The 22,016-nt window shown below is 36.1% G+C and overlaps 1 protein-coding gene across 2 annotated transcripts in view; it reads left to right on the forward strand.

Annotated features, from left to right (window-relative positions):
- LOC133610150 (GRAM domain-containing protein 2B-like) overlaps positions 1-22,016 on the forward strand; it is a 45,684-nt gene that overhangs the window by 12,784 nt on the left and 10,884 nt on the right. The window contains exons 8-10 of one of the 2 annotated variants that reach the window (XM_072914168.1): positions 9,815-9,910; positions 18,674-18,758; positions 18,844-18,948. In XM_072914168.1, coding sequence (XP_072770269.1) covers positions 9,815-9,910; positions 18,674-18,758; positions 18,844-18,948 — 286 coding nt within the window. The remainder of the gene's footprint in view (positions 1-9,814; positions 9,911-18,673; positions 18,759-18,843; positions 18,949-22,016) is intronic. The other variant, XR_012050725.1, reaches the window with a different exon arrangement.

The following is a 22,016-nucleotide window of genomic DNA, read 5'->3' on the forward strand; positions in this document are numbered from 1 at the left end:
AGGAAAATTGTTAGCACCTCGCTTGAAATTTTTCAGAACCTAGCTCGCAATTTTAGCAACTCGCTTGAAAATTTGTAGCACCTGGCTTGTAAATTTTAGCTGGAAAATTGTTAGCACCTCGCTTGAAATCTTTCAGAACCTAGCTCGAAATTTTAGCAGCTAGCTTGAAAATTTGTAGCACCTAGCTTGTAAATTTTAGCTGGAAAATTGTTAGCACCTCGCTTGAAATCTTTCAGAACCTAGCTCGAAATGTTAGCAACTCGCTTGAAAATTTGTCGCACCTCCTTTGTAAATTTTAGCAGGAAAATTGTTAGCATCTCGCTTGAAATTTTTCAGAACCTAGCTCGCAATTTTAGCAACTCGCTTGAAAATTTGTAGCACCTGGCTTGTAAATTTTAGCTGGAAAATTGTTAGCACCTCGCTTGAAATCTTTCAGAACCTAGCTCGAAATTTTAGCAACTCGCTTGAAAATTTGTAGCACCTAGCTTGTAAATTTGAACTGGAAAAGTGTTAGCACCTTGCTTGAAATCTTTCGGAACCTAGCTCGAAATTTTCGCAACTCGCTTGAAAATTTGTAGCACCTCGCTTGTAAATTCTATCTGGAAAATTGTTAGCACCTCGCTTGAAATCTTTCAGAACCTAGCTTGAAATTTTAGCAACTCGCTTGAAAATTTGTAGCACCTAGCTTGTAAATTTGAACTGGCAAAATTGTTAGCACCTCGCTTGAAATCTTTCAGAACCTAGCTCGAAATTTTAGCAACTACCTTGAAAATTTGTAGCACCTAGCTTGTAAATTTTAGCTGGAAAATTGTTAGCATCTCGCTTGAAATTTTTCAGAACCTAGCTCGCAATTTTAGCAACTCGCTTGAAAATTTGTAGCACCTGGCTTGTAAATTTGAACTGGAAAATTGTTAGCACCTTGCTTGAAATCTTTCGGAACATAGCTCGAAATTTTAGCAACTCGCTTGAAAATTTGTAGCACCTAGCTTGTAAATTTTAGCAGGAAAATTGTTAGCATCTCGCTTGAAATCTTTCAGAACCTAGCTGGAAATTTTAGCAACTAGCTTGAAAATTTGTAGCACCTAGCTTGTAAATTTTAACTGGAAAATTGTTAGCACCTCGCTTGAAATCTTTCGGAACCTAGCTCGAAATTTTAGCAACTCGCTTGAAAATTTGTAGCACCTAGCTTGTAAATTTTAGCTGAAAAATTGTTAGCACCTCGCTTGAAATCTTTCGGAACATAGCTCGAAATTTTAGCAACTCGCTTGAAAATTTGTAGCACCTAGCTTGTAAATTTTAGCTGAAAAATTGTTAGCACCTCGCTTGAAATCTTTCGGAACATAGCTCGAAATTTTAGCAACTCGCTTGAAAATTTGTAGCACCTAGCTTGTAAATTCTATCTGGAAAATTGTTAGCACCTCGCTTGAAATTTTTCAGAACCTAGCTTGAAATTTTAGCAACTCGCTTGAAAATTGTAGCACCTAGCTTGTAAATTTGAACTGGAAAATTGTCAGCACCTTGCTTGAAATCTTTCAGAACTTAGCTCGAAATTTTAGCAACTCGCTTAAAAATTTGTAGCACCTAGCTTGTAAATTTGAACTGGAAAATTGTTAGCACCTCGTTTGAAATCTTTCAGAACCTAGCTGGAAATTTTAGCAACTCGCTTGAAAATTTGTAGCACATAGCTTGTAAATTTTAGCTGGAAAATTGAAAGCACCTCGCTTGAAATCTTTCAGAACCTAGCTTGAAATTTTAGCAACTAGCTTGAAAATCTGTAGCACCTAGCTTTTAATTTCAGCAGGAAAATTGTTAGCATATCGCTTGAAATCTTTCAGAATCTAGCTGGAAATTTGAGCAACTAGTTTGAAAATTTGTAGCACCTGCCTTGTAAATTTTAACTGAAAAATTGTTAGCACCTCGCTTGAAATATTTCGGAACCTAGCTCGAAATTTTAGCAACTCGCTTGAAAATTTGTAGCACCTACCTTGTAAATTTTAGCTGGAAAATTGTTAGCACCTCGCTTGAAATCTTTCGGTACGTAGCTTGAAATTTTAGCAACTCGCTTAAAAATTTGTAGCACCTAGCTTGTAAATTCTATCTGGAAAATTGTTAGCACCTCGCTTGAAATTTTTCAGAACCTAGCTTGAAATTTTTGCAACTCGCTTGAAAATTTGTAGCACCTAGCTTGTAAATTCTAACTGGAAAATTGTTAACACCTCGCTTGAAATCTTTCAGAACCTAACTCGAAATTTTAGCAACTAGCTTGAAAATTTGTAGCTCCCAGCTTGTAAATTTTAACTGGAACATTGAAAGCACCTCGCTTGAAATCTTTCAGAACCTAGCTCGAAATTTTAGCAACTCGCTTGAAAATTTGTAGCACCTAGCTTGTAAATTCTATCTGGAAAATTGTTAGCACCTCGCTTGAAATTTTTCAGAACCTAGCTTGAAATTTTTGCAACTCGCTTGAAAATTTGTAGCACCTAGCTTGTAAATTTGAACTGGAAAATTGTCAGCACCTTGCTTGAAATCTTTCAGAACCTAGCTTGAAATTTTAGCAACTCGCTTAAAAATTTGTAGCACCTAGCTTATAAATTTGAACTGGAAAATTCTTAGCACCTCGCTTGAAATCTTTCAGAACCTAGCTCGAAATTTTAGCAACTCGCTTGAAAATTTGTAGCACCTAGCTTGTAAATTTTAGCTGGAAAATTGTTAGCACCTCGCTTGAAATCTTTCAGAACCTGGCTCGAAATTTTAGCAACTCGCTTGAAAATTTGTAGCACCTAGCTTGTAAATTTGAACTGGAAAATTGTTAGCACCTTGCTTGAAATCTTTCAGAACCTAACTTGAAATTTTAGCAACTCGCTTGAAAATTTGTAGCACCTAGCTTGTAAATTTGAACTGGAAAATTGTTAGCACCTTGCTTGAAATCTTTCAGAACCTAGCTCGAAATTTTAGCAACTCCCTTGAAAATTTGTAGCACCTCGCTTGTAAATTCTAGCTGGAAAATTGTTAGCACCTCGCTTGAAATCTTTCAGAACCTAGCTCGAAATTTTAGCAACTCGTTTGAAAATTTGTAGCACCTGGCTTGTAAATTTTAGCTGGAAAATTGTTAGCACCTCGCTTGAAATCTTTCGGAACCTAGCTCGAAATTTTAGCAACTAGCTTGAAAATTTGTAGCACCTAGCTTGTAAATTTTAGCTGGAAAATTGTTAGCACCTCGCCTGAAATCTTTCAGAACCTTGCTGGAAATTTTAGCAACTCGCTTGAAAATTTGTAGCACCTAGCTTGTAAATTTGAACTGGAAAATTGTTAGCACCTTACTTGAAATCTTTCAGAACCTAGCTCGAAATTTTAGCAACTCGCTTGAAAATTTGTAGCACCTAGCTTGTAAATTCTATCTGGAAAATTGTTAGCACCTCGCTTGAAATCTTATGAAACCTAGCTGGAAATTTTCGCAACTCGCTTGAAAATTTGTAGCACCTAGCTTGTAAATTTTAGCTGGAAAATTGTTAGCATCTCGCTTGAAATCTTTCAGGACCGAGCTCGAAATTTTAGCAACTAGCTTGAAAATTTGTAGCACTTAGCTTGTAAATTTTAGCTGGAAAATTGAAAGCACCTCGCTTGAAATCTTTCAGAACCTAGCTCGAAATTTTAGCAACTCGCTTGAAATTTGTAGCACCTAGCTTGTAAATTTGAACTGGAAAATTGTTAGCACCTCGCTTGAAATCTTTCGGAACATAGCTTGAAATTTTAGCAACTCGCTTGAAAATTTGTCGCACCTCGTTTGTAAATTTTAGCTGGAAAAATGTTAGAACCTCACTTGAAATTTTTCAGAACCTAGCTCGAAATTTTAGCAACTCGCTTGAAAATTTGTAGCACCTCCTTTGTAAATTTTAGCAGGAAAATTGTTAGCATCTCGCTTGAAATTTTTCGGAACCTAGCTCGAAATTTTAGCAACTCGCTTGAAAATTTGTAGCACCTGGCTTGTAAATTTTAGCTGGAAAATTGTTAGCATCTCGCTTGAAATCTTTCAGAACCTAGCTCGAAATTTTAGCAACTCGCTTGAAAATTTGTAGCACCTAGCTTGTAAATTTTAGCAGGAAAATTGTTAGCACCTCGCTTGAAATCTTTCGGAACCTGGCTCAAAATTTTAGCAACTCGCTTGAAAATTTGTCGCACCTCGTTTGTAAATTTTAGCTGGAAAATTGTTAGAACCTCACTTGAAATTTTTCAGAACCTAGCTCGAAATTTTAGCAACTCGCTTGAAAATTTGTAGCACCTAGCTTGTAAATTTTTGCTGGAAAATTGAAAGCACCTCGCTTGAAATCTTTCAGAACCTTGCTGGAAATTTTAGCAACTCGCTTGAAAATTTGTAGCACTTAGCTTGTAAATTTTAGCTGGAAAATTGTTAGCACCTCGCTTGAAATTTTTCAGAACCTAGCTTGACATTTTTGCAACTCGCTTGAAAATTTGTAGCACCTATCTTGTAAATTTTAGCTGGAAAATTGTTCGCACCTCGCTTGAAATCTTTCGGAACATAGCTCGAAATTTTAGCAACTCGCTTGAAAATTTGTCGCACCTCGTTTGTAAATTTTAGCTGGAAAATTGTTAGAACCTCACTTGAAATTTTTCAGAACCTAGCTTGAAATTTTAGCAACTCGCTTGAAAATTTGTCGCACCTCGTTTGTAAATTTTAGCTGGAAAAATGTTAGAACCTCACTTGAAATTTTTCAGAACCTAGCTCGAAATTTTAGCAACTCGCTTGAAAAATTTGTAGCACCTAGCTTGTAAATTTGAACTGGAAAATTGTTAGCACCTTGCTTGAAATCTTTCAGAACCTAGCTCGAAATTTTAGCAACTCGCTTGAAATTTGTAGCACCTAGCTTGTAAATTTGAACTGGAAAATTGTTAGCACCTTGCTTGAAATCTTTCAGAACCTAGCTCGAAATTTTAGCAACTAGCTTGAAAATTTGTAGCACCTGGCTTGTAAATTTTAGCTGGAACATTGAAAGCACCTCACTTGAAATCTTTCAGAACCTAGCTCGAAATTTTAGCAACTCGCTTGAAAAATTTGTAGCACCTAGCTTGTAAATTTGAACTGGAAAATTGTTAGCACCTTGCTTGAAATCTTTCAGAACCTAGCTCGAAATTTTAGCAACTCGCTTGAAATTTGTAGCACCTAGCTTGTAAATTTGAACTGGAAAATTGTTAGCACCTTGTTTGAAATCTTTCAGAACCTAGCTCGAAATTTTAGCAACTAGCTTGAAAATTTGTAGCTCCCAGCTTGTAAATTTTAACTGGAACATTGAAAGCACCTCGCTTGAAATCTTTCAGAACCTAGCTCGAAATTTTAGCAACTCGCTTGAAAATTTGTAGCACCTAGCTTGTAAATTTGAACTGGAAAATTGTTAGCACCTTACTTGAAATCTTTCAGAACCTAGCTCGAAATTTTAGCAACTCGCTTGAAAATTTGTAGCACCTGGCTTGTAAATTTTAGCTGGAAAATTGTTAGCATCTCGCTTGAAATCTTTCAGGACCGAGCTCGAAATTTTAGCAACTAGCTTGAAAATTTGTAGCACCTAGCTTGTAAATTTTAGCTGGAAAATTGTTCGCACCTCGCTTGAAATCTTTCGGAACATAGCTCGAAATTTTAGCAACTCGCTTGAAAATTTGTCGCACCTCGTTTGTAAATTTTAGCTGGAAAATTGTTAGAACCTCACTTGAAATTTTTCAGAACCTAGCTCGAAATTTTAGCAACTCGCTTGAAAATTTGTAGCACCTAGCTTGTAAATTTTAGCTGGAAAATTGAAAGCACCTCGCTTGAAATCTTTCAGAACCTTGCTGGAAATTTTAGCAACTCGCTTGAAAATTTGTAGCACCTAGCTTGTAAATTTTAGCTGGAAAATTGTTAGCACCTCGCTTGAAATCTTTCAGAACCTAGCTCGAAATTTTAGCAACTAGCTTGAAAATTTGTAGCACCTAGCTTGTAAATTTTAACTGGAAAATTGTTAGCACCTCGCTTGAAATCTTTCAGAACCTAGCTGGAAATTTTAGCAACTCGCTTGAAAATTTGTAGCACCAAGCTTGTAAATTTTGGCTGGAAAATTATTAGCACCTCGCTTGAAATCTTTCAGAACCTAGCTTGAAATTTTAGCAACTAGCTTGAAAATTTGTAGCACCTAGCTTGTAAATTCTATCTGGAAAATTGTTAGCACCTCGCTTGAAATTTTTCAGAACCTAGCTTGAAATATTTGCAACTCGCTTGAAAATTTGTAGCACCTAGCTTGTAAATTTGAACTGGAAAATTGTCAGCACCTTGCTTGAAATCTTTCAGAACCTAGCTCGAAATTTTAGCAACTCGCTTGAAAATTTGTAGCACCTAGCTTGTAAATTTTAGCTGGAAAATTGTTAGCACCTCGCTTGAAATCTTTCAGAACCTAGCTCGAAATTTTAGCAACGAGCTTGAAAATTTGTAGCTCCCAGCTTGTAAATTTTAACTGGAACATTGAAAGCACCTCGCTTGAAATCTTTCAGAACCTAGCTCGAAATTTTAGCAACTCGCTTGAAAATTTGTAGCACCTGGCTTGTAAATTTTAGCTGGAAAATTGTTAGCACCTCGCTTGAAATTTTTCAGAACCTAGTTTGAAATTTTTGCAACTCGCTTGAAAATTTGTAGCACCTAGCTTGTAAATTTGAACTGGAAAATTGTCAGCACCTTGCTTGAAATCTTTCAGAACCTAGCTTGAAATTTTAGCAACTCGCTTAAAAATTTGTAGCACCTAGCTTGTAAATTTGAACTGGAAAATTGTTAGCACCTCGCTTGAAATCTTTCAGAACCTAGCTCGAAATTTTAGCAACTCGCTTAAAAATTTGTAGCACCCAGCTTGTAAATTTGAACTGGAAAATTGTTAGCACCTCGTTTGAAATCTTTCAGAACCTAGCTGGAAATTTTAGCAACTCGCTTGAAAATTTGTAGCACCTAGCTTGTAAATTTTAGCTGGAAAATTGAAAGCACCTCGCTTGAAATCTTTCAGAACCTAGCTTAAAATTTTAGCAACTAGCTTGAAAATCTGTAGCACCTAGCTTTTAATTTTAGCAGGAAAATTGTTAGCATATCGCTTGAAATCTTTCAGAATCTAGCTGGAAATTTGAGCAACTAGTTTGAAAATTTGTAGCACCTGCCTTGTAAATTTTAACTGAAAAATTGTTAGCACCTCGCTTGAAATATTTCGGAACCTAGCTCGAAATTTTAGCAACTCGCTTGAAAATTTGTAGCACCTACCTTGTAAATTTTAGCTGGAAAATTGTTAGCACCTCACTTGAAATCTTTCGGTACATAGCTTGAAATGTTAGCAACTCGCTTGAAAATTTGTAGCACCTCGTTTGTAAATTTTAGCTGGAAAATTGTTAGCACCTCGCTTGAAATCTTTCGGTACGTAGCTTGAAATTTTAGCAACTCGCTTAAAAATTTGTAGCACCTAGCTTGTAAATTCTATCTGGAAAATTGTTAGCACCTCGCTTGAAATTTTTCAGAACCTAGCTTGAAATTTTTGCAACTCGCTTGAAAATTTGTAGCACCTAGCTTGTAAATTCTAACTGGAAAATTGTTAACACCTCGCTTGAAATCTTTCAGAACCTAGCTCGAAATTTTAGCAACTAGCTTGAAAATTTGTAGCTCCAGGCTTGTAAATTTTAACTGGAACATTGAAAGCACCTCGCTTGAAATCTTTCAGAACCTAGCTCGAAATTTTAGCAACTCGCTTGAAAATTTGTAGCACCTAGCTTGTAAATTCTATCTGGAAAATTGTTAGCACCTCGCTTGAAATTTTTCAGAACCTAGCTTGAAATTTTTGCAACTCGCTTGAAAATTTGTAGCACCTAGCTTGTAAATTTGAACTGGAAAATTGTCAGCACCTTGCTTGAAATCTTTCAGAACCTAGCTTGAAATTTTAGCAACTCGCTTAAAAATTTGTAGCACCTAGCTTATAAATTTGAACTGGAAAATTGTTAGCACCTCGCTTGAAATCTTTCAGAACCTAGCTCGAAATTTTAGCAACTCGCTTGAAAATTTGTAGCACCTAGCTTGTAAATTTTAGCTGGAAAATTGTTAGCACCTCACTTGAAATCTTTCAGAACCTGGCTCGAAATTTTAGCAACTCGCTTGAAAATTTGTAGCACCTAGCTTGTAAATTTGAACTGGAAAATTGTTAGCACCTTGCTTGAAATCTTTCAGAACCTAACTTGAAATTTTAGCAACTCGCTTGAAAATTTGTAGCACCTAGCTTGTAAATTTTAGCTGTAAAATTGAAAGCACCTTGCTTGAAATCTTTCGGAACCTAGCTCAAAATTTTAGCAACTCGCTTGAAAATTTGTAGCACCTAGCTTGTAAATTTTAGCTGGAAAATTGAAAGCACCTTGCTTGAAATCTTTCAGAACCTAGCTCGTAATTTCAGCAACTCGCTTGAAAATTTGTAGCACCTAGCTTGTAAATTTGAACTGGAAAATTGTTAACACCTCGCTTGAAATCTTTCAGAACCTAGCTCGAAATTTTAGCAACTAGCTTGAAAATTTGTAGCACCTAGCTTGTAAATTTGAACTGGAAAATTGTTAGCACCTCGCTTGAAATCTTTCGGAACCTAGCTGGAAATTTTAGCAACTCGCTTGAAAATTTGTAGCACCTCGTTTGTAAATTTTAGCTGGAAAATTGCTAGCACCTCACTTGAAATTTTTCAGAACCTAGCTTGAAATTTTTGCAACTCGCTTGAAAATTTGTAGCACCTAGCTTGTAAATTCTAACTGGAAAATTGTTAGCACCTCGCTTGAAATCTTTCAGAACCTAGCTCGAAATGTTAGCAACTCGCTTGAAAATTTGTAGCACCTAGCTTGTAAATTTTAGCAGGAAAATTGTTAGCACCTTGCTTGAAATCTTTCAGAACCTAGCTTGAAGTTTTCGCAACTCGCTTGAAAATTTGTAGCACCTAGCTTGTAAATTTTGGTTAGAAAATTATCAGCACCTTACTTGAAATCTTTCAGAACCTGGCTCGAAATCTTAGCAACTCGCTTGAAAATTTGTAGCACCTAGCTTGTAAATTTGAACTGGAAAATTGTTAGCACCTTGCTTGAAATCTTTCAGAACCTAGCTCGAAATTTTAGCAACTCGCTTGAAAATTTGTAGCACCTAGCTTGTAAATTTTAGCTGGAAAATTGTTAGCACCTCGCTTGAAATCTTTCGGTACATAGCTTGAAATTTTAGCAACTCGCTTGAAAATTTGTAGCACCTAGCTTGTAAATTTTAGCTGGAAAATTATTAGCACCTCGCTTGAAATCTTTCAGAACCTAGCTCGAAATTTTCGCAACTCGCTTGAAAATCTGTAGCACCTCGTTTGTAAATTTTAGCTGGAAAATTGTTAGCACCTCACTTGAAATTTTTCAGAACCTAGCTTGAAATTTTAGCAACTCGCTTGAAAATTTGTAGCACCTAGCTTGTAAATTTTAGCTGGAAAATTGTTAACACCTCGCTTGAAATCTTTCAGAACCTAGCTCGCAAAACATGCTAACCAATCGTAAAAAAAAAAAAAAAAGAAAGACGTCACGCAAAAATCTCCCAAGTTCAGCAAGTATCCGTATGAAAAAAGTACGGTTTAAGTACAGCGCTTAACTTCTTTTTACGCTTGCAGGACAGAAAATAATGTCCTTACCTTGAAAAAGTGTGTTATTGTCCTTACAATTTAACAGTGCTTCACTTCTTTTTACGCACAAAGGTGTGAAAAGGTGACTCACCTTCACACGACCTTGTCTGTGTTTGGTCAAGCAGACTTTGCCGGCCTCCCGTTTGTCGTCGGCGGCGTGACGAGCGGAGAAGTTTCCGTCCTGGCTGACGTTCACCTGCAGCCGGCCACAAAAAACGAGGGTACTTTGACTATCTGTTGTTCTTTTTCTGCTTAGCTTTAGAGTACAAAAAGAGTTGTGTCTCTCTGTTGCTGTCACTATAAAAAGGGTCATGGAAGTGAACCCTGGGGAACACCTCACTTAATTGTGTGAATGCTCCTACTTCTTCTTCATCTCCACATTTTGGCGCGCTCTACCTTCCACATTTTTCACCCGATTCAAAGCGTTCCAACTTCAAACTGTTCAGCCTATTAGGGAATCACGGGCTTTCTCTTGACAATTTCCCAAAAATTCCCAGATTTCCCAGAATTCCAGGTTTTCCGGGACATTTTTCCCATTCAAAATGAATTGGCCATTTTTCAAACTTCCACCGTTTCCACATTTTTCAACCTATTCAAATCATTCCACCTTCAACACATTCCACCATCCTGGAAATTCAAACTATCATGTTTCCAAGTTTTAAAAAATTCCAGGATTTTCCAGAATTTCTGGTTTTCCAAAGCCCTATTCCCACCCTTTTTTCTGGCGACTACTCCCCCCACATTTTTCAACCAACTTCAAATATTCCACCGTCAAAACATTTTACTTAATCAGGACAAAAAACAAAATTCCAGGGTTTCCCAAAATTCCAGGAATTTTGTAATACCATTTCTCAATTCAACATGTTACTATTTCAACATTTAATTAGAAAATTCCAACACCAATTATTTCAACTCATTCAGACCATTCAAGTTTTTTTTTTTACCATTTTCCAAAAAAATTCCGCTTTCCCTGAAATTCTCAAATTTTGGGGAAATTCCCATTTCAATCAATGAGACATGCTTCAAAGTTCCACAACTCCCACATTTTCCATCTGATTCAAACTGTTCCAACTTCAAAATATTCCGCGTGTTCAGGAATTGTGTGCTCTACTACAACAATTCTTAAAAAAAAAATCCAAGATTTCCCAAAATTCCAGGAATTTTGTAATACCATTTCTCAATTTAACATGTTACTATTTCAACATTTAATTTGAAAAATTCCAACGCCAATTATTTCAACTCATTCAGACCATTCAAGTTTTTTTTTTACCATTTTCCAAAAAATTCCCGCTTTCCCCGAAATTCTCAAATTTTGGGGAAATTCCCATTGAAATCAATGAGACATGCTTCAAAGTTCCACAACTCCCACATTTTCCATCTGATTCAAACTGTTCCAACTTCAAAATATTCCGCGTGTTCAGGAATTGTGTGCTCTACTACAACAATTCTAAAAAAAAATTCCAAGATTTCCCAAAATTCCAGGAATTTTGTAATACCATTTCTCAATTCAACATGTTACTATTTCAACATTTAATTTGAAAAATTCCAACACCAATTATTTCAACTCATTCAGACCATTCAAGTTTTTTTTTTACCATTTTCCAAAAAAATTCCGCTTTCCCTGAAATTCTCAAATTTTGGGGAAATTCCCATTTCAATCAATGAGACATGCTTCAAAGTTCCACAACTCCCACATTTTCCATCTGATTCAAACTGTTCCAACTTCAAAATATTCCGCGTGTTCAGGAATTGTGTGCTCTACTACAACAATTCTAAAAAAAAATTCCAAGATTTCCCAAAATTCCAGGAATTTTGTAATACCATTTCTCAATTCAACATGTTACTATTTCAACATTTAATTTGAAAAATTCCAACACCAATTATTTCAACTCATTCAGACCATTCAAGTTTTTTTTTTACCATTTTCCAAAAAATTCCCGCTTTCCCCGAAATTCTCAAATTTTGGGGAAATTCCCATTTCAATCAATGAGACATGCTTCAAAGTTCCACAACTCCCACATTTTCTATCTGATTCAAACTGTTCCAACTTCAAAATATTTCGCGTGTTCAGGAATTGTGTGCTCTACTACAACAATTCTAAAATTTTTTTCCAAGATTTCCCAAAATTCCAGGAATTTTGTAATACCATTTCTCAATTCAACATGTTACTATTTCAACATTTAATTTGAAAAATTCCAACACCAATTATTTCAACTCATTCAGACCATTCAAGTTTTTTTTTTTACCATTTTCCAAAAAATTCCCGCTTTCCCCGAAATTCTCAAATTTTGGGGAAATTCCCATTGAAATCAATGAGACATGCTTCAAAGTTCCACAACTCCCACATTTTCCATCTGATTCAAACTGTTCCAACTTCAAAATATTCCGCGTGTTCAGGAATTGTGTGCTCTACTACAACAATTCTAAAAAATTTTTTCCAGGATTTCCCATAATTCTTTTTTTTTTTCATTTTCCCCATTCAAAATGAATTGGCCATTTTTCAAACTTCCACTGTTTCCACATTTTTCAACCTATTCAAATCATTCCACCTTCAACACATTCCACCATCCTGGAAATTCAAACGATCATGTTTCCAAGTTTTTAAAAATTCCAGGATTTTCCAGAATTTCTGGTTTTCCAAAGCGCTATTCCCACCCTTTTTTCTGGCGACTACTCCCCCCACATTTTTCAACCAACTTCAAATATTCCACCGTCAAAACATTCTTCTTAATCAGGACAAAAAACAAAATTGTTTTTTGAACTGGATTTCAGAAAACAATTCCCGGTTTTCCCAAAATTCCAGGAATTTTGTAATACCATTTCTCAATTCAAAATGTTACTATTTCAACATTTAATTTGAAAAATTCCAACACCAATTATTTCAAACAATTCTAACACCAACCAATTCAGCTCATTCAGGACATTCATGCTCCTAATAATGTTTTTAAAAATCCCGCTTTTCCCAAAATTTCCAGGAAGTTCCCATTGAAATGAATAGGGGCATTTTTCCAAGTTGCACAATTCCCACATTTTTCAACTTATTCGAACCAGTCCAACATCAACACATTCAACTCATCCTAGACATTGAAACTACTATTTTTCCACGTTCAACAAATTTCCAGGAATTCCGTTTTTCCCCCCAATCTTTTTCGTTTGACTACTCCTTTTCCTTTTTTCATCCCATTTAAACTGTTCCACCTTCAAAATGTTCTTAGTCAGGACAAAAAACCAAGTTGGTTTAGGAACCATAAACATTCCCGGCTTTCCGGAAATTCCAGGAATTTGTCAATTAAGAACTGTTACTACTTCAACATTTCTTGAGCGATTTAAACAATTCCAACACCAACCAATTTAGCTCATTCAGGACATTCATGCTCCTAATCATTTTTTTTTTAAATCCCGCTTTTCCCAAAATTCCCAAATTTCCAGTAAGTTCCCATTGAAATGAATGGGACAATTTTCCAAGTTGCACAATTCCCACATTTTTCAACCTATTCAAACCATTGCAACATCAACACATTCAACTCATCCTAGATATTCAAACTACCATTTTTCAACATTCAACAAATTTCCAGGAATTCCGTTTTTTTCCCCAACCCTATTTCCAACCTTTTTCTTTTGACTACTCCTTTTCCTTTTTTCATCCCATTTAAACTGTTCCACCTTCAAAATGTTCTTAGTCAGGACAAAAAACCACGTTGGTTTAGGAACTAGAAACATTCCCGGCTTTCCGGAAATTCCAGGAATTTCTCAATTAAAAACTGTTACTACTTCAACATTTCTTGAGCGATTTAAACAATTCTAACACCAACCAATTCAGCTCATTCAGGACATTCATGCTCCTAATAATGTTTTTAAAAATCCCGCTTTTCCCAAAATTTCCAGGAAGTTCCCATTGAAATGAATAGGGGCATTTTTCCAAGTTGCACAATTCCCACATTTTTCAACTTATTCGAACCAGTCCAACATCAACACATTCAACTCATCCTAGACATTGAAACTACTATTTTTCCACGTTCAACAAATTTCCAGGAATTCCGTTTTTTCCCCCAATCTTTTTCGTTTGACTATTCTTTTTCCTTTTTTCATGCCATTTAAACTGTTCCACCTTCAAAATGTTCTTAGTCAGGACAAAAAAACAAGTTGGTTTAGGAAATAGAAACATTCCCAGCTTTCCGGAAATTCCAGGAATTTCTCAATTAAAAACGGTTACTACTTCAACATTTCTTGAGCGATTTAAACAATTCCAACACCAACCAATTCAGCTCATTAAGGACATTCATGCTCCTAATCATTTTCAAAAAAATCCCGCTTTTCTCAAAATTTCCAGGAAGTTCCCATTGAAATGAATGGGACATTTTTCCAAGTTGCACAATTCCCACATTTTTCAACCTATTCGAACCAGTCCAACATCAACACATTCAACTCATCCTAGACATTCAAAATGTTGTTAGTCAGGACAAAAAACCAAGTTGGGTTAGGAACTACAAACATTCCCGGTTTTCCGGAAATTCCAGGAATTTCTCAATTAAAAAGTGTTACTACTTCAACATTTCTTGAGCGATTTAAACAATTCCAACACCAACCAATTGATCTCATTCCGAAGATTCATGCTCCTAATCATTTAAAAAAAAAATCCCGCTTTTCCCAAAATTTCCAGGAAGTTCCCATTGAAACGAATGGGACATTTTTCCAAGTTGCACAATTCCCACATTTTTCAACCTATTCAAACCATTGCAACATCAACACATTTAACTCATCCTAGACATTGAAACTACTATTTTTCCACGTTCAACAAATTTCCAGGAATTCCGTTTTTTCCCCCAATCTTTTTCGTTTGACTACTCCTTTTCCTTTTTTCATCCCATTTAAACTGTTCCACCTTCAAAATTTTCTTAGTCAGGACAAAAAAAACAATTTGGTTTAGAAATTAGAAACATTCCCAGCTTTCCGGAAATTCCAGGAATTTCTCAATTAAAAACTGTTACTACTTCAACATATCTTGAGCGATTTAAACAACTCCAAAACCAACCAATTCAGCTCATTCAGGACATTCATGCTTCTAATAATGTTTTTAAAAATCCCGCTTTTCCCAAAATTTCCAGGAAGTTCCCATTGAAACGAATGGGACATTTTTCCAAGTTGCACAATTCCCACATTTTTCAACCTATTCAAACCATTCCAACATCAACACATTTAACTCATCCTAGACATTGAAACTACTATTTTTCCACGTTCAACAAATTTCCAGGAATTCCGTTTTTTCCCCAATCTTTTTCGTTTGACTACTCCTTTTCCTTTTTTTATCCCATTTAAACTGTTCCACCTTCAAAATGTTCTTAGTCAGGACAAAAAAACAAGTTGGCTTAGGAACTATAAACATTCCCGGCTTTCCGGAAATTCCAGGAATTTGTCAATTAAGAACTGTTACTACTTCAACATTTCTTGAGCGACTTAAACAATTTCAACACCAACCAATTGATCTCATTCTGGAGATTCAAGCTCCTAATCATTTAAAAAAAAATCCCCCTCTTTTCCCAACATTTCCAGGAAGTTCCCATTGAAATGAATGGGACATTTTTCCAAGTTGCACAATTCCCACATTTTTCAACCTATTCGAACCATTCTAACATCAACACATTCAACTCATCCTAGACATTCAAACTACCATTTTTCCAGGTTCAACAAATTTCCAGGAATTCCGTTGTTTTCCCCCCAACCTTTTTCGTTTGACTACTCCTTTTCCTTTTTTCATGCCATTTAAACTGTTCCACCTTCAAAATGTCAGGACAAAAAAACCAAGTTGGTTTAGGAACTAGAAACATTCCCGGTTTTCCGGAAATTCCAGGAATTTCTCAATTAAAAAGTGTTACTACTTCAACATTTCTTGAGCGATTTAAACAATTCCAACACCAACCAATTGATCTCATTCCGAAGATTCATGCTCCTAATCATTTAAAAAAAAAATCCCGCTTTTCCCAAAATTTCCAGGAAGTTCCCATTGAAACGAATGGGACATTTTTCCAAGTTGCACAATTCCCACATTTTTCAACCTATTTAAACCATTCCAACATCAACACATTTAACTCATCCTAGACATTGAAATACTATTTTTCCACGTTCAACAAATTTCCAGGAATTCCGTTTTTTCCCCCAATCTTTTTCGTTTGACTACTCCTTTTCCTTTTTTCATCCCATTTAAACTGTTCCACCTTCAAAATGTTGTTAGTCAGGACAAAAAACCAAGTTGGTTTAGGAACTACAAACATTCCCGGTTTTCCGGAAATTCCAGGAATTTCTCAATTAAAAACTGTTACTACTTCAACATTTCTTGAGTGATTTAAACAATTTCAACACCAACCAATTCAGCTCATTCAGGACATTCATGCTCCTAATCATTTTTTTTTTTAAATCCCGCTTTTCCCCAAATTCCCAAATTTCCAGGAAGTTCCCATTGAAATGAATGGGACAATTTTCCAAGTTGCACAATTCCCACATTTTTCAACCTATTCAAACCATTGCAACATCAACACATTCAACTCATCCTAGACATTCAAACTACCATTTTTCAACATTCAACAAATTTCCAGGAATTCCGTTTTTTTTCTCAACCCTATTTCCAACCTTTTTCTTTTGACTACTCCTTTTCCTTTTTTCATCCCATTTAAACTGCTCCACCTTCAAAATGTTCTTAGTCAGGACCAAAAAACAAGTTGGTTTAGGAATTAGAAACATTCCCAGATTTCCGGAAATTCCAGGAATTTCTCAATTAAAAACGGTTACTACTTCAACATTTCTTGAGCGATTTAAACAATTCCAACACCAACCAATTCAGCTCATTCAGGACATTCATGCTCCTAATCATTTTTTAAAAATCCCGCTTTTCCCCAAATTCCCCAAATTTCCAGGAAGTTCCCATTGAAATGAATGGGGCATTTTTCCAAGCTGCACAATTCCCACATTTTTCAACCTATTCGAACCATTCTAACATCAACACATTCAACTCATCCTAGACATTCAAACTATTATTTTTCCAGGTTCAACAAATTTCCAGGATTCCATTTTTTCCCCCCCAACCTTTTTCGTTTGACTACTCCTTTTCCTTTTTTCATGCCATTTAAACTGTTCCACCTTCAAAATGTCAGGACAAAAAAAACAAGTTGGTTTAGGAACTAGAAACATTCCCGGCTTTCCGGAAATTCCAGGAATTTGTCAAATAAGAACTGTTACTACTTCCACATTTCTTGAGCGATTTAAACAATTGTAACACCAACCAATTAATCTCATTCTGAAGATTCAAGCTCCTAATCATTTTTTTTAAAATTCCGCTTTTCCCAAAATTTCCAGGAAGTTCCCATTGAAATGAATGGGACATTTTTCCAAGTTGCACAATTCTCACATTTGTCAACCGATTCAAACCATTCCAACATCAACACATTTAACTCATCCTAGACATTGAAACTACTATTTTTCCACGTTCAACAAATTTCCAGGAATTCCGTTTTTCCCCCAATCTTTTTCGTTTGACTACTCCTTTTCCTTTTTTCATCCCATTTAAACTGTTCCACCTTCAAAATGTTGTTAGTCAGGACAAAAAAACAAGTTGGGTTAGGAACTAGAAACATTCCCGGTTTTCCGGAAATTCCAGGAATTTCTCAATTAAAAAGTGTTACTACTTCAACATTTCTTGAGCGATTGAAACAATTTCAACACCAACCAATTCAGCTCATTCAGGACATTCATGCTCCTAATCATTTTTTTTTTTTTTCAAATCCCGCTTTTCCCCAAATTCCCAACATTTCCAGGAAGGTCCCATTGAAATGAATGGGGCATTTTTCCAAGCTGCACAATTCCCACATTTTCCAACCTATTCGAACCATTCTAACATCAACACATTCAACTCATCCTAGACATTCAAACTACCATTTTTCCAGGTTCAACAAATTTCCAGGAATTCCTTTTTTCCCCCCCTACTTTTTTCGTTTGACTACTCCTTTTACTTTTTTCATGCCATTTAAACTGTTCCACCTTCAAAATGTTCAAAAAAACAAGTTGGGTTAGGAACTAGAAACATTCCCGGTTTTCCGGAAATTCCAGGAATTTCTCAATTAAAAACTGTTACTACTTCAACATTTCTTGAGCGATTGAAACAATTCCAACACCGACCAATTCAGCTCATTCAGGACATTCATGCTCCTAATAATGTTTTTAAAAATCCCGCTTTTCTCAAAATTTCCAGGAAGTTCTCATCGAAATGAATGGGACATTTTTCCAAGTTGCACAATTACCACATTTTTCAACCTATTCAAAAAATTCCAACTCATCCTAGACATTGAAACTACTATTTTTCCACGTTCAACAAATTTCCAGGAATTCCGTTTTTTCCCCAATCTTTTTCTTTTGACTACTCCTTTTCCTTTTTTCATCCCATTTAAACTGTTCCACCTTCCAAATGTTGTTAGTCAGGACAAAAAACCAAGTTGGTTTAGGAACTAGAAACTTTCCTGGTTTTCCGGAAATTCCAGGAATTTCTCAATTAAAAACTGTTACTACTTCAACATTTCTTGAGCGATTGAAACAATTCCAACACCAACCAATTGATCTCATTCCGGAGATTCATGCTCCTAATCATTTTTTTTTAAATCCCGCTTTTCCCAAAATTTCCAGGAAGTTCCCATTGAAACGAATGGGACATTTTTCCAAGTTGCACAATTCCCACATTTTTCAACCTATTCAAACCATTCCAACATCAACACATTTAACTCATCCTGGACATTCAAACTAACACTTTCCCGAGTTCCAAACCAAATTCCGCTTTTCCTGGAAATTCAAGCTCTTCAACATTCAAACCATTCTTACATTCATACTACATTCTGTCAGCGTTTCAGTTCAACTTCAGCATTGGCGCATTCACACGCAATTCCTTCAGGAACTTCATTAAAGGGGCACTTTCTCACCACTGCGATGCGTTCTCTCTGCACAAGGGTCACCTGGGGGTGAGGCCACACAGGTGCACAAGTTCCGGCGTCACGCGTCCTTGCGCGCCGTCCTGCTACTCTACTTGTTTTTGTGAGTACTTCCCACTTGTTGCTCCGCCCCTTGTTCGCCTCGTTCACCCGCCGCCGCCGCCGCTGTGCTTCCTGCGTCCCCACAGGGCCGGCGTCCTGGTGGCGTCCTCCTGCTACATGGCCTTCAAGATGGCGGGCCTGGAGCGTCGTCTGAACTCCATGTTGGCGGCCGGGGAGCGCCTGCACGGCTCGTACGAGCGACACACCTGATAACATCGTTCAAATCTTTAATATTAATAATAATTATTAATATATAGAAAATAATGTTTAATTTCACTTTTTACCTTCGTCTTTACGTTAAAAAAGTGCTCATTTATTGCTAACTTTCAATGCTAACGGCAGAAAAATTAAACGTTAAAAATATTTTCTTTAATGACGACTTTGTCTTTATACTAACATTGTTTTTTTCATTTTTACTTATTTTATGCTAACAGTGCTTCGCCTGGCTGGAAAACATTTAGCACCGAAAATTTTAGCACCCAGCTGGAAAATTTTTAGCACCTAGCGCAAAAAATGTTTAGCGCCCTAGCTGGAAAATTGTTAGCACCTCGCTTGAAATCTTTCAGAACCCAGCTCGAAATTTTAGCAACTAGCTTGAACATTTGCAGCTGGAAATCTTTTAACACCAAGCTGGAAAATTGTTACACCTAGCTCCAAAACTTTTAGGACCTAGCTCAGGAATGATGTAGCGACTAGCATGAACATTTTAGGACCTGGCTGGAAAATTTTTAGGACCTAGCTCAACATTTTTTAGCACCTAGATGGAAAATTGTTAGCACCTAGCTTGAAAACTTTTATTTTGAATTTTTTGAACAACTAGCGCAGAAATGTTAGCACCTAGCTTGAAAACTAACAAAACCTAGCTTAAAATGTTTTAAGTAGCTCGTGAGGAAATAACTTTCAATGCTAACGGCAGAAAAATTAAACGTTAAAAATATTTTCTTTAATGACGACTTTGTCTTTATACTAACATTGTTTTTTTTATTTTTACTTATTTTATGCTAACAGTGCTTTGCCTGGCTGGAAAACATTTAGCACCGAAAATTTTAGCACCCAGCTGGAAAATTTTTAGCGCCTAGCGCAAAATTTTTTTAGCGCCCTAGCTGGAAAATGGTTAGCACCTCACTTGAAATCATTCAAAACCTAGCTCGAAATTTTTAAAACTCGCTTGAACATTTGTAGCTGGAAATCTTTTAACACCAAGCTGGAAAATTGTTACACGTAGCTCCAAAACTTTTAGGACCTAGCTCAGGAATTTTGTAGCGACTAGCATGAACATTTTAGGACCTGGCTGGAAGATTTTTAGCACCTAGCACAACATTTTTTAGCACGTAGGTGGAAAATTGTTAGCACCTAGCTTGAAAACTTTTTTTCTGAATTTTTTTAACAACTAGCGCAGAAATGTTAGCACCTAGCTTGAAAACTAACAAAACCTCGCTTAAAATGTTTTGAGTAGCTCGTGAGGAAATAACTTTCAATGCTAACGGCAGAAAAATTAAACGTTAAAATATTTTCTTTAATGACGACTTTGTCTTTATACTAACATTGTTTTTTTTAATTTTTACTTATTTTATGCTAACAGTGCTTCGCCTGGCTGGAAAACATTTAGCACCGAAAATTTTAGCACCCAGCTGGAAAATTTTTAGCACCTAGCGCAAAAAATGTTTAGCGCCCTAGCTGGAAAATTGTTAGCACCTCGCTTGAAATCTTTCAGAACCTAGCTCGAAATTTTAGCAACTAGCTTGAACATTTGTAGCTAGAAATCTTTTAACACCAAGCTGGAAAATTGTTACACCTAGCTCCAAAACATTTAGGACCTAGCTCAGGAATTTTGTAGCGACTAGCATGCACATTTTAGGACCTGGCTGAGAGATTTTTAGCACCTAGCACAACATTTTTTAGCACCTAGGTGGAAAATTGTTAGCACCTAGCTTGAAAACTTTTATTCCGATTTTTTTGAACAACTAGCGCAGAAATGTTAGCACCTAGCTTGAAAACTAACAAAACCTAGCTTAAAATGTTTTGAGTAGCTCGTGAGAAAATAACTTTCAATGCTAACGGCAGAAAAATTAAACGTTAAAAATATTTTCTTTAATGTCGACTTTGTCTTTATACTAACATTGTTTTTTTTAATTTTTACTTATTTTATGCTAACAGTGCTTTGCCTGGCTGGAAAACATTTAGCACCGAAAATTTTAGCACCCAGCTGAAAAAATTTTAGCGCCTAGCGCAAAAAATGTTTAGCGCCCTAGCTGGAAAATTGTTAGCACCTCGCTTGAAATCTTTCAGAACCCAGCTCGAAATTTTAGGAACTAGCTTGAACATTTGTAGCTGGAAATCTTTTAACACCAAGCTGGAAAATTGTTACACCTAGCTCCAAAACTTTTAGGACCTAACTCAGGAATTTTGTAGCGACTAGCATGAACATTTTAGGACCTGGCTGGAAAATTTTTAGGACCTAGCTCAACATTTTTTAGCACCTAGATGGAAAATTGTTAGCACCTAGCTTGAAAACTTTTATTCTGAATTTTTTGAACAACTAGCGCAGAAATGTTAGCACCTAGCTTGAAAACTAACAAAACCTAGCTTAAAATGTTTTGAGTAGCTCGTGAGGAAATAATTTTCAATGCTAACGGCAGAAAAATTAAACGTTAAAAATATTTTCTTTAATGACGACTTTGTCTTTATACTAACATTGTTTTTTTTATTTTTACTTATTTTATGCTAACAGTGCTTCGCCTGGCTGGAAAACATTTAGCACCGAAAATTTTAGCACCCAGCTGGAAAATTTTTAGCGCCTAGCGCAAAAATTTTTTAGCGCCCTAGCTGGAAAATGGTTAGCACCTCGCTTGAAATCTTTCAGAACTCAGCTCGAAATTTTAGCAACTAGCTTGAACATTTGTAGCTGGAAATCTTTTAACACCAAGCTGGAAAATTGTTACACCTAGCTCCAAAACCTTTAGGACCTAGCTCAGGAATTTTGTAGCGACTAGCATGAACATTTTAGGACCTGGCTGGAAAATTTTTATTCTGAATTTTTTGAACAACTAGCGCAGAAATGTTAGCACCTAGCTTGAAAACTAACAAAACCTAGCTTAAAATGTTTTGAGTAGCTCGTGAGGAAATAACTTTCAATGCTAACGACAGAAAAATTAAACGTTAAAAATATTTTCTTTAATGACGACTTTGTCTTTATACTAACATTGTTTTTTTGTTTTTTTTACTTATTTTATGCTAACAGTGCTTCGCCTGGCTGGAA

The sequence above is a fragment of the Nerophis lumbriciformis genome, linkage group LG11 (assembly GCF_033978685.3).
Source record: "Nerophis lumbriciformis linkage group LG11, RoL_Nlum_v2.1, whole genome shotgun sequence".
Taxonomy (NCBI): domain Eukaryota; kingdom Metazoa; phylum Chordata; class Actinopteri; order Syngnathiformes; family Syngnathidae; genus Nerophis; species Nerophis lumbriciformis.